Source organism: Pristis pectinata, chromosome 23, assembly GCF_009764475.1.
Source record: "Pristis pectinata isolate sPriPec2 chromosome 23, sPriPec2.1.pri, whole genome shotgun sequence".
Taxonomy (NCBI): domain Eukaryota; kingdom Metazoa; phylum Chordata; class Chondrichthyes; order Rhinopristiformes; family Pristidae; genus Pristis; species Pristis pectinata.
Window position 1 is genome coordinate 13,390,635 of NC_067427.1, and position 12,169 is coordinate 13,402,803.

A 12,169-nucleotide genomic window follows, 5' to 3' on the forward strand; every position below is an offset into this window, starting at 1 on the left:
CTCTTCACCACCTTACCCGTGGACTGGTGCACTGCTGCAAGGAACAGGTGAGGTGAATAGTACAGATGGATTTAATGATTTAAGTGAGATAAGAACGAAAGGGAGAAAAGATGAGAGGATGCTCAAGAGGAGCATAAAAAAATAGTAGTGACATTTGGGCTAAATGGCCTATTTTTGTTGGACTAATTCTATCCAATAATCCAAGTTGTACATCAGGGAAACAGGCTACCTTTGGCCTAACTGGTCCAAGACCAAGACGCCCCATCCAAGCTAGTCCCATTTGCCAGTGTTTGGCCCATAACCTTGTAAACCTTTCCAATCCATGTAGCAGCCCTACTGTCTTTTAAAAGTTGTTATTGTACCTGCCTCAACCAGTTCCTCTGCAGCTCATTCCACATAGATACTACCTTTTGTGTAAAAAAAAAGTTACCCCTCAATTTCCTATTAAATCTTTCCCCTGTCACCTTAAACCTATACCCTCTAGTTCTTGATTCTCCAACCCTGGGAAAAATACTGAGTGCATTCACCCTATCTATACCCCTCATGATTTTATACATCTCTATAAGATCACCTCAGTCTCCCAAGGAATAAAGCCGTAGCTTGTCCAACTGCTCTCTATAGCTCAGTCCCTCAAGTCCTGGCAACATCCTTGTGAATCTTTTCTGCACTCTTTCCATTTTAGTAACATCTTTGCTATAGCAGGACGACCAAAACTAAACACAGAAATTTGTGAAAGATGAGTCATTAAATATATTGGAAAGTTTTGAGGCCAAAGATCAGATTTCCCATTATCATATTCATTGGCTGAATATTGCCTACTCCTGCCCTTGTTTCTTATGTTCTAAGATGGATCCCCAACAAGACACCGCGAATAGAAACAAAAAGAAGCTAAGGAAATGCTGAGTATACTGGAGGCCTGTCATCTGAATGAAAAACAATAGTGCTTCTGATGCGTAGTGTAAGTGTTATCCAATCTCTCTCATTACAAGTACTGTCAAAACTGTTATGGACTGTCAGCACTTTTTGTCCACTGACCATAATCTTTCATCTTGGCTTTGTTGTCCACCCTGATACCAGTTACTGCCTGTGCCAATCCATCCCACTACTGCCTGGAGTAAACAATTTATTCTCCTGACCATTGGAGTTTTTTCCAGCACAATGAAGACACTAGGAGACACATTGTCAATACTGGATCAAAAATGTCTTTCAGGGTGAATTACATCAAGGAGATGCATTGCTGTACCCATCAGCTGCTCATCCACATCCAGTCTGAACCAGCACTTGGTTAAATTAATCCAAAGTCTATTTGTTAATTATACTTCTATTTCTCAACTTTCTGATGGTGTCCTTTAAATTGCCATGTACTATGTATGTGTATTTGGGTGTCAATCTATGTGCCATGATTTTAACTGTAAATCAGCATTTGTTCATTTCCCTGTAACTGTCAAGTGCATATTACAGTCATTCTGGATCTTTTAATTTCTTTCCTTTCCCTTGTTTTGCAAAATACTACAGATGCTGGAAATCTGAAAAACAGAAAAACACTGGAAATGCTATTTAATTTGAGAGGAAGGAAAAGTACACAAAAAAAACTGTCAATGTGTGTATCAGGTGTTGGATTGGCCAAAGTTAATTCCTGTCATCGGTTAAAATCCGCATGAAGTTTTTTTTAAAGACCAGCCCATTGACTCATCTGCACGGCACTTATTAACATGCCTAGAATGGTGATGCATTGAGATATAATATCAGACAAGAAAAAAGCACTGTTCAGTTGAATCAGAGCCAAATGATGCAGACAGTGTAAGCCATTGTATTCTGGTTGTAAACAAAGGCTATTTTGATGGTTCCCTGGAAGCTCAATAAGCTTCCCTTGTGAATAAATTAACTGATTCAAGACAGTTGCAGGTTCTATTCATGGAAAAAGAGTCTACAGGGCGGGCTGGAATGTTCTGAAGGAAAATTCTGATTTTCCATTTGGAATGATGGACACACTGTATATTTGTGGTATTTTGTTTTGGGTGTTGAACTATTCAGGGGAAAAGTTTTACAGGGCTATGGAGAATGTTTGGTAAACTAGGACTCATTTATTTGCTCTTCCACAGAGCTGACACAACCATGATGGGTTGAATTCTCTCGTGTGCTATATCTTCGTGATCTTACATTAGATTCTTTTTATTCCATTTTCTGTTCTATGCCGAGCAATGTGCTTGTGGCCTGGATGATGGCTAAAATTGGCCTCAGCACCATTATAACAGAACTCCTGTCTGGAATTGGCATCATTTGGAGGTATGATACAAATTGGATTGAGTTACAATGGCCCATGCAACTGGATAGCTGACCAACACTCTAAGGTCAAATCTTGTCTGCAGCCAAGGTGAGGAAGGATGCCATACTCCTTTGATAAATGGCCATCTTGAAGCCATTACTCACTGAGCATGAATATAGGCCTCAGAATAAATGAGCCAAAAATCAGTTTGAGAACCAGTTGAATGCCAGTGTTGTAACAGTTCACTTCCTCATTCCAAGTCTGACAGCTAGCTGTGTAGATCTTTCCTGTGTGTGTCAAACTCACTGAAAACTGGCCTAAATATACTCCTCACCTAGTGACGGTTTTTCACCACAGTCGCAAACTGGAATGCTGCCTTGAACCATGGGAGTATGAAAGTAAGTCCTATTGTCACCCAACAGGTTCTTTTCAGTAGGAATCAATAGTTGGGAAATGGGGAATAGGACCCCTGCCTGATTTCCTGCTCTTCTCCACCCACCTGAAGTGTTGAGCTCAATCGTAACCTATCCACTGAGATCAACTTAACACAGTACAGACCAAGGGATCTATCTGACCCTTCTGATATGTGTGACTCTAGTACCAAATGTAATGGTTCATTAACCAAGAAGAAAAGGGAGAGAGAGAACCCAGCTCTGAAATCCCACAGAAATTTTCCTAGGTTCCTGCTGAAAGGAGATCACTGGAGCCTTGGAGGAGCCACAGCAGGCAGCTGCTCCCAGCCAGTCCTCCGGGATCCATCAGCCTTTGGCCAGCTGTAGCAGAAAACTGGGGAAAGCCCTGGGAATTTCAGTGTCACTCATATTGCCAACTCTTTTCAGCACACTCCAGTGCCAACACTCTCAGTGCAGTATTAAGGGAGTGTGGCACTGCCAGACGTTCCTTCTTAAGGATGGGAAGTGACACTATTCTGAAGAAAGTGTGAGCTGCTCGCAGTATCTTGTCCCTGGTCTCAACCACTCTCGAAAACAGTCTATGGGATCTTGCTGCCACTTTCCTATATTGGAACAATGTCTTCCCTTCAATAATACTAACGCTGTTTGGGATGGCATGAGGCGATGAAAGACGTAATAGAAATGCAGTTATTTTCTTTAGACAGCCATACTTGCAGCCAGTGGTCTTGAGGAAAACGCGTCAGCTTACACAAATGGAATTGATCAGATTTTTGAGCCACAGGGGAATAAAGGGACGAGGCTGCGGTGACTCCACAGCGGCGGTACACTGCAGGCTGTTTGACTCTCACATCTGATGTGGCTTGACAATAAAATGCAAATCCGGGAGCGTGTTGCCGCACGTTGAGGGAGGGCGATAGACTCACCACCGAGGATTTCTCGAGGGCTGCAGAGAGAGGAAGGAAGCTTTTGTTACAGCATCCTGTCACATCTCGGTGAGAAAATAAGAGCGAGGGGGAGTTTCCTAGCCTGTCCCCCGTCCGCAGGGCTCCCTATACCCAAGCGTGTTGCGAAGACAGCATGTGAAAGGTCCACTGTTTACAACACCAGAGAAGGGGGAGAAATGGAGACAAAATCGTTGTTTAATCTTCAAAAAGCGCTCGCACAGCCCGTCAAAGTCTGCATGTTTGACCTGCTGAACGATGCGGTAAGTCAGATGTCAAGATCTACCCTTTGACACTCGGTTAAAATTGGTCACCCGCTGTCTCAGCACCGCCCAGTGCAGACTTGCCTCGTGAGGAGAGGAGGGCAAGCTCGGAGCAATTCCTCTTTCGAGTTTATTTACTGATCGCTGCGTATCGGTGGGGGGGCACCGAGGAGAAAGTGAGCTAAAAACATATACAATAGATAGTCCTGAACAACAGTTTGCTTAACACATGCTCGCTTCAGTGGGCCACGCGGTAGTTTGCATTTAAGGCATCACCTTTGCAGTCAAAAGAGGATTTACGTAAAACTAAAAAAATGCAGATACTGGAAATCTGAAATAAAACAAAATGCAGGAAATACTCAGTGGGCCAGATCAGTATGTTTCACGTTAGCACTTTCTCTGTTCACGGAAGCTGCTGACCCTGCTCAGTGTTTCCAGCATCTATTTGGTTTAAGGACTTGTCTAACCCTAGAGTCAGGAAGAAAGTTATTAATCATGATTATACTCTGTTTAATTTTGTTTGATTATACTTCCGTGAGGTGCCTTGGGGCATTTAGTATGTTAAAGGTGCTACAGAAACAAGCTGCTGTGAATTGTGTTTCAGAAGTGAACTTTCTGCTGGTCTGCTGCCTGCATTTCTTAATAGTGAAACATTGTCTTTGACTTTCAGCCCAGCAGTAGAAGGGAAAAGCAGATGTTGTCCTTCTTCCCACTTTACAAACCCACTGCTAAAGCAGTGAGGAGCCACTCAGACTTTTGGTATTTGAGCATTTCACTACTGTAGTCCCAATAGAATGGAATGGACTCTTCCTCCCTGGTTCCTGGGATTTAGGAGCTGGTGGAAAATCAGGGTTTACACTAATCCTGTTATTACTGCAGACAAGACCTTGGAAGTACAATAAGGATTTCTCTTCCTAAACCTTAACAACTCTCCCACTTAAAACCAACCTCTTTCATCAAGTCTTTGGTCACCTGCTTATATGCCCCCCCCCCCCACAACATACACACATGCACGTGTGCACACACACACACATTGCAAGCACACACATGCAAAACAGGTTCTCCCAGCAGATAAATATGTGAGCTAAAAGTTAGTAGTTAACAACACTTTTTCACTGGAAAAATCCCTTAGGGCTTAGCTTTGTGTTAAAGGTGAAACATAAATGCATGCATACAGTTGCTCTAGATAAGGGAATGAAGAAATATCTTTGTTACAGTGATTAAAGACAAAGATTATGGAAGTTTCCCTCATTAAAAGGAGGCAATTCAGCCTATTGAGTCCATGCCAAATGATGAGCAGAAATTTATTCAGGATAGTGTTTCTGTGACACTTGCATCAGAGTTCTTGCTGGAATTCCATGTAAGTTGTTATTTTATTCAAAAAGAATGAATGTAATACAGCATTAACAATAGATCTGTGTCATCGTCTTGACTTTGCCACACTTACGTAGATAGAAAAAAAGATGGCTCCAACGCACGATCAGGTGTTGATGTTTTCCTCTTCCAATGCCTATCCCTTGAAAAACAGATTGCAGTCCTGAAAGGATCTGCAGGTTGCTCAACAGCCAATATTCTTCCCATTGGATGGCATTGTCTTTATGCCAATCAATAGGGTGGTTAGTCCTGTGGTGAAGGGTTTTATTGAAGTCACACAGTTCTTGCAGTGAGGATCATTATTCACCTGCACATGATGCAAATATTCTGCCAAGTGTTAACCTAAAATTTAGTCTTGGTGTTTCAGACTCCACAAACAGATAAATATATTCTCTGTTGCCACAATCTGTATATCATATATTAACTGCCACTGTATTAAAACCATCACATATGCTTACTTCCACATGTGATTTCATCTTATAGTTTCACTTTTCAGTATGCTCCCTACATCCTTTTATTGTTTCCTCCAGTGAATGTTCTCCAGCTAACGCCTTCTCAATAAAGAAAATAAATCCAGTGTACATCCTGGGCAGTAATCATGCCGTTTGGATTATCCTTCTTTTGTAGGATCCATCCAATTTTAATCCCATTGAATTTTGCCCTGTCACATAACCAACAAGTAGGTGCCAGTAAAAATGAGCCTTCTGGACGTGAATTGGCTTACAAGCTCTTCACTCTGCCCTTTATTCTGCCAGAACTCATATACCCTGCAGATAAAGCAGGTGATGGCACTCACCTTTCTCCTGCCCTTCAGTTAATATTCCAGTTTTGCTATCCTCTTTCCTTTTCTTTCACTACTGCTTCTGCCTTTTTCCTTCTATTCCACAAATAGAATTTCTGCTCCTCCCCCATTTCCCATCTCCACCCTCTGCTGCATGCAATATACTGACTTGCACTATTGCTCCATGCAGTCAGTGTTTCTCTACACACTGGCTCAGATAAGCAACTTCTAGGCAAGAAATGCCTGGCCATTCAGGAACACGAGTGCAAGTTTTTTTTTCCAAATCATCTCAAATGGGGATGGCTGGCATATATGTTTAAAGGATGCTTGAGATTTCCAAGGAGATGAATGTTAACAGAAGTCAAGGGGAAAACGTTTGATGTTCTAGAAAAAGCAGATGGTTTTTATTTTTATGTCTTCAGTCTCTTCCCTTGGAGAAGAGCAGAATGCAGTGGAAGGATTCACAGGCTCATTCAAGCACACAACCATTCTGCCCAACAGGTGGCCTAGTCCCACAGTGCTTGAGGGATCTCTTGCGACGAGAGATTCACCCAACATACACAAGAATATTAGTGAATATCAGCCCAGTATTCACGTCCAGAATTGTTATTCTCTGTTTGGGACTGAATAGAAGGGTGTTTGAACTTTCAGCTGCTGGTTTAGGAGTCAGAAAGCAGGTACAGATTGTCTTCTATGGATTATATATTGGTGGGAGAGGTAGATAATTAGTGCTATCGAATGCCATTGTGGTCTTTATACCCTGGAAGCCTATCAGCTGAGGAACAGATAGCAGAGAGGGCATTTCATGTGAATATGATGACAGAAGAAAATAAAGGGAGTGAGACCACCGTTAGAAGTCATTTCATTCTGGGTAGCATGTTTATACTCTGTTATCAAGGGGATTTTTCAGTTACAACAGATATGAATGTGGCATTTGTCCGTGTGGGTTTTATTTTCCAGTCTATCTACAGTATACCTGTTATGACTGCACCGTGGTAATAGTGATATCGAAAGCTGCTTTTGGCACCATAGTCTAAATTTATACAATATTTTTTCCTCTCTGCACTCTTCTAAAGAATTGATGATTTCCGGCAGTTTTTTTTTCCATTTGTAAGGCAAATGCTGATAAAGGATGAACATCTGGATTGAAGGCGAGAGCAGGGCAGCAGAATGAATGAATGGGAGGAAGGCTGGAAGTCTACAGATATAGTAGGATAAAAGGGCTGTCAGGAGCTTGTTTGAGCCGCAAGTCCTTCTGAGCTGAGAAAAGTGATTTGTTAAAAGGATGTAATGAAAGCCTGGACTGGAATAATCTGATGCCAACTGTTGAAGATTGTGAATGGTAGAGAAAATGAATGCAAGGATGAAGGTGTGGAACATGGATTACTCTGCTTGGATAAGTGGCATTAGTTCCTTTGTCTTTTGTAGCCCCAGCTTTTCAAGGACTTGGCTAGCAGACAGAAGAGGAGGAACTTCTTCCCTTGAAGTATGGTGAATCTTTGGAGTCCTTTACTCTAGAAGGATATGATGTTGAGTCATTAGGCATATTCAAGGGTTAGATCAATAGATTTTAGGAGAATGAAATGTTATGAGAATCAGGCAGGAAAGTGAAATTGAAGCCAAAGATCAGTTCAGCCACAATCTTATTGAACGGCAGAGTAGGCTCGAGGAGCTGCCCAATCAACTTCCACTCTAATGTGGCAGCAGAACACAACAGCATATGTAAAGGAACCATAACAGTCAAATGTTCCAATCACATCACATGAGCTTTGTCAGACAGAATTTGTCACCAAGTCAAATAAGGTGATATTAGGATGGATGAATTTTAAAAAGAATCTTAAAAGAAGAGAGAGAAATTTAGAGATGGAATTCCAGAGCTGTGGATCCAGATGGCAGGAGTTACTGCTGCCAGTATTGAGGTATGGGAAATGGGCATTGTGCAAGAGGTCCGGGCAGTAAGAATGCAGAGTTGATTCCCAAGAAAGGGCTATCCCTGTGAATAAGTCATAAATAAAATATATTGTACTAAAGGCATTGGCATTGTAAAGAATGGAAGGTGTGTTGAAGCCTTAAATAACATGGATTATGCCAAAAGATTGTGATTAATGTTGCAGATGCAGGTGGGAAAATTATCAAGGGACTTTTTTGCTTGTGTACTTGCAATGAAAATCTTGTAAACATTGGACGTGATAATCAGGGAATTCCAGCAGTTTGACCCAACGAGAAAAATCAGTCATGCATTCCTTGGTATGTATCAAGTATACAACATCACCTTCTTAATGGAACGCTTTTTTAAAAAAAAGGCTCCTTTTATTTTAGCAAGTTTATCCAGTTTACGAATCCATTTCTGACGTGTGCTGTTAGTTGGTGAAGGAAGGACTAACTTATGTCCATATAGCATCTTTCAACATCTCTGAACGTGCCAAAACACTTTAAATCAAAACTTACGAAGTGCAGCCAATTTGAGAACAGCAAGCTCCCATAAATAGTACTGAAATAAATGACTGGACCATCCTATTTTAGTGTTGCTTGAGTCATACAAGGAAAAGGGCCGTTAGCCCTCAGAATCCACACAAGCCATCAAGTATCCATTTATACTAATTCCATTTTTATTCTTTCCACATACCCATCAACTCCCACTAGAGTTTAGCACTCACTACACACTAAGGGTAAATTACAGAAGCCAAACACCCTAACTGCCAGAAGGGATGTAGAGGGAAATGAGAGCACTCAGAATAAATCCATATGGTCACAGGAGGAATATGAAAACTCCACACGGACAGCACCAGAGGTCAGGATTGAACCTGGGCTGCTGGAGCTATGAAACAGCAGCTCTACTAGATATGCCACCATGTCACACTTTGGCTGGGGTACTGAGAAGAACTCACCAGGCAGGAGTAGTGACTTTCAGGCCTAGGTATTGATGGAGAAAATAAGACCGGCATCTTGTTCCTTGCTTTGAGATGGCAATTTTGGTGGAAAGTTAGTAGAAATTGATGTTGGGATCAAACTTGCCTGGAAACTTTCTCACACAAAGGAGCTGAATCCTGTGTTAGTTCTCCCAATCATGTGACAATCCTCCCAAATTTTTGGCCTCTGTGTCTTGATCAACCTGTGCAAAGAATGGGCACTTAGCTGATGAACTAAAGGGCAGCCCCAACACTGGGAGTGTATCTCCAACTGAAAATCAATGCCTTCAGAAAGGGAAAACAACAAATTGGAGGAAGATTGATAGCTTCAAGTTCCTAGGAGTGAACATCACCAGTAGCCTGTCCTGGTCCAACCACGTAGACTCCACAGCCAAGAAAGCTCACCAGTGCCTCTACTTCCTCAGGAGGCTAAAGGAATTTGGCATGTCCCCTTTGACACTCACCAACTTTTATCGATGCACCATAGAAAGCATCCTATCTTGATGCATCACGGCTTAGTATGGCAACTGCTCTGCCCAGGACTGCAAGAAACTGCAGAGAGTTTTGGACACAGCCCAGCGTGTCATGGAAACCAGCCTCCCCTCCTTGGACTGTCTATGTCTCTCGCTGCCTTGGTGAAGCATCCAGCATAATCAAAGACCCCCACCCACCTGGGTCATTCTCTCTTCTCTCCTCTCCCATCAGGTAGAAGATACAGGATCCTGAGGGCACATACCACCAGGCTCAAGGACAGCTTCTATCCCACTGTGATAAGACTATTGAACAGTTCCATTATACATTGAGATGGACTCTTGACCTCACAATATACCTTGTTGTGACCTTGCACCTTATTGTCTACCTGCAATGCACTTCCCTGTAGCTGTGACACCTTACTCTGTACTCTGTTATTGTTTTTTTTACCTGTACTACATCAATGCACTCCGTACTAACTCAATGTATCTGCACTGTGTAATGAATTGATCTGTATGAACAGTACGCAAGACAAGTTTTGCACTGTACCTTGGTACAAGTGACAATAATATACCAATACCATATCATCCTTTAAAACCTCTCCTGGCAGTCTGTGGAGTTTTCCATATCACATTGCAGACAGACGTGAGGGGCTGGTGGAGGCAGGTACTCTCGCAACATTTAAGAAGTATTTAGATAAGCACTGAAACATCATGGCATTGAAGGCTACGGGCTGGGTGCTGGAAAATGTGTTTAGTATAGATACGTACTTGATGGCCAGCACAGACATGGTGGGCTGAAGGTTCTGTTTTCATGCTGAATAACTTTGTGAAGACCATAGAGGTGCATGCAGTCTCACCTGTTATAATTTAAAAATCCTTTTTCTTCATTCCAGGATACGGGCTTTGCTGACATTTGTTGCCCTTCTGTAAATGTCTTCAAAAGGTAATGATGATTGGCTGCATGAATATGCAGGGAATGGAGGGATATAGATCATATTCAGGCAGAAGAGATTTAGTTTAATTTGGCATCGACTTCGGCTCAGACTTCCAGGACCGAAGGGCCTGTTCCTATGCTGTACTGTTCTATGTTCTGTCTATGTTCTGATATATTTTCCCAAGACAGAATGGTGTGCGACTTGGAGGGGACCCTGCCAGCAGAACTGTTCCCATGTGGCTATTATCTTCGAACTTCTAGGAAGAAAATGTCATGAATTTAGAAAGGGCTGTTGAAGAAACCAGGTATTTTGCAGTGGCACTGTCTCTTGCCCCTCTCAAGTGGGGAGTAAATTAATCATGCAATTCCTCTAACCAATTTAGAACTTATTATTTATTTAGTGCATTATATCCCTCTGAAAATTAGCTAGGTTAACTTCCAACCAAGATCTTTATAGACAGCTGTTTCTGAGCTGGATTGGATTCAGTCTTTTTCCACCAGTCTCTCAGGGAGTGCTTTCCACATCACAGCGACTCGCTGCTTAAATCCTTCATTTTCATTTCTTTTCTGGTTCTTTTGCTGATTCCCTTAAATCTTTGTCCTCTGGTTACCAACTCTGCTGATGCTGAAAACAGTTTCCCCATAAGATAAGTATCAACACCCACTGTGGTTTTAAATACTTCTATTTATCATCTGTTAAATGCCCCTCGTCTGAGGAGATGAGTCTCAATGTCTGTGGTCTCTGCACACATCTGATGTCCCTCTTCCCCAGGAGAACTCTGGTAAATTTCAGCAACCTCTGCAAGGTCTTGACATTCTTTGCAGCTGAGGCCTAACCTGAGAGTTCAGGTCAGCATATCTTTCTTGCTTGTTGTACTACATGCTTTCATTTAAAAACTCAGTAGGGCAAATTGAGAGCTGGGACAGCCACTGACAAACCCAACACTCTCTCCTGGAGTTCCCCTGGCTCACTTATATATTCCCATTAAATAACCCAGACTGAAATTATTTTTCCATCCTGCTCACTTACCCCTCTGGACCCGCAGTGCTGTGACAAGGGCAGCTAGTACAAGAGTCGAGCACAAAGAATTGGACTGATTGTATTTAAACAATGTCAAGTTTCACAGAAATAATGTGACTCATACTAACCGCACTGGGTTGCTATGTTGAGCTGAGATTGTTTTGAAAGAAGACAGTTTATCATAGAGCCAAATTGCCATACCGAAGCTTCTAAAAGAGCCGAAGAAATATTGATTTTGAACTCTAAATATAGTGGTAATTTCACTTTAATGGTACACTGGATTGATAATATAACTCTGGTGAAACCTTGTAATTAAGAAGTATGCTTCCAGCTCTGCTCAGTTGTTACCTCTAGACTGACAGCCTTGTGTGGTACTGAGGAACAGCTGCACTGTTGAAGGTGACATCTTTGAGCTGAGACATCAAAGCGAAGGATGGTTTGTCTCTCAGATGGTCAGAAAATATCTTACGATTCTATTTGAAATCCTTTATATGTCATGAAGAGCAGGATATATATATAAAAATATATATAATATATATTCATATGTTATGGTGCATGCTGTATAGTATAAATTATAGAGAACAGCTCATTTTATATATTATAGAGAGTAGCACACCTATCATAGAAAATGTACATCCTACACATTATAAATACTGCTCCCTTTATAAATTGTTATCGGGAAGAGCATGCTTTCAGTACGCTACAGAAAATAGCACATATTGTACATATTATAGATAATTGTATATGCTTTACATGTTCTGTATGCAGTGTTGAAAACAGTGCACCTTACATGT

General features: G+C 41.7%; 1 protein-coding gene across 2 annotated transcripts in view; it reads left to right on the forward strand.

The window, feature by feature from the left end:
* LOC127582253 (ral guanine nucleotide dissociation stimulator-like) overlaps positions 1-12,169 on the forward strand; it is a 137,280-nt gene that overhangs the window by 44,198 nt on the left and 80,913 nt on the right. Inside the window, exon 1 of one of the 2 annotated variants that reach the window (XM_052037407.1) lies at positions 3,650-3,883. The exons of the other annotated variant lie outside the window; for it this stretch is intronic. Coding sequence (XP_051893367.1) covers positions 3,800-3,883 — 84 coding nt within the window. The 5' untranslated portion in view covers positions 3,650-3,799. Of the gene's footprint in view, positions 1-3,649; positions 3,884-12,169 lie in introns of those variants that run through there. 2 annotated transcript variants of the gene reach the window in all.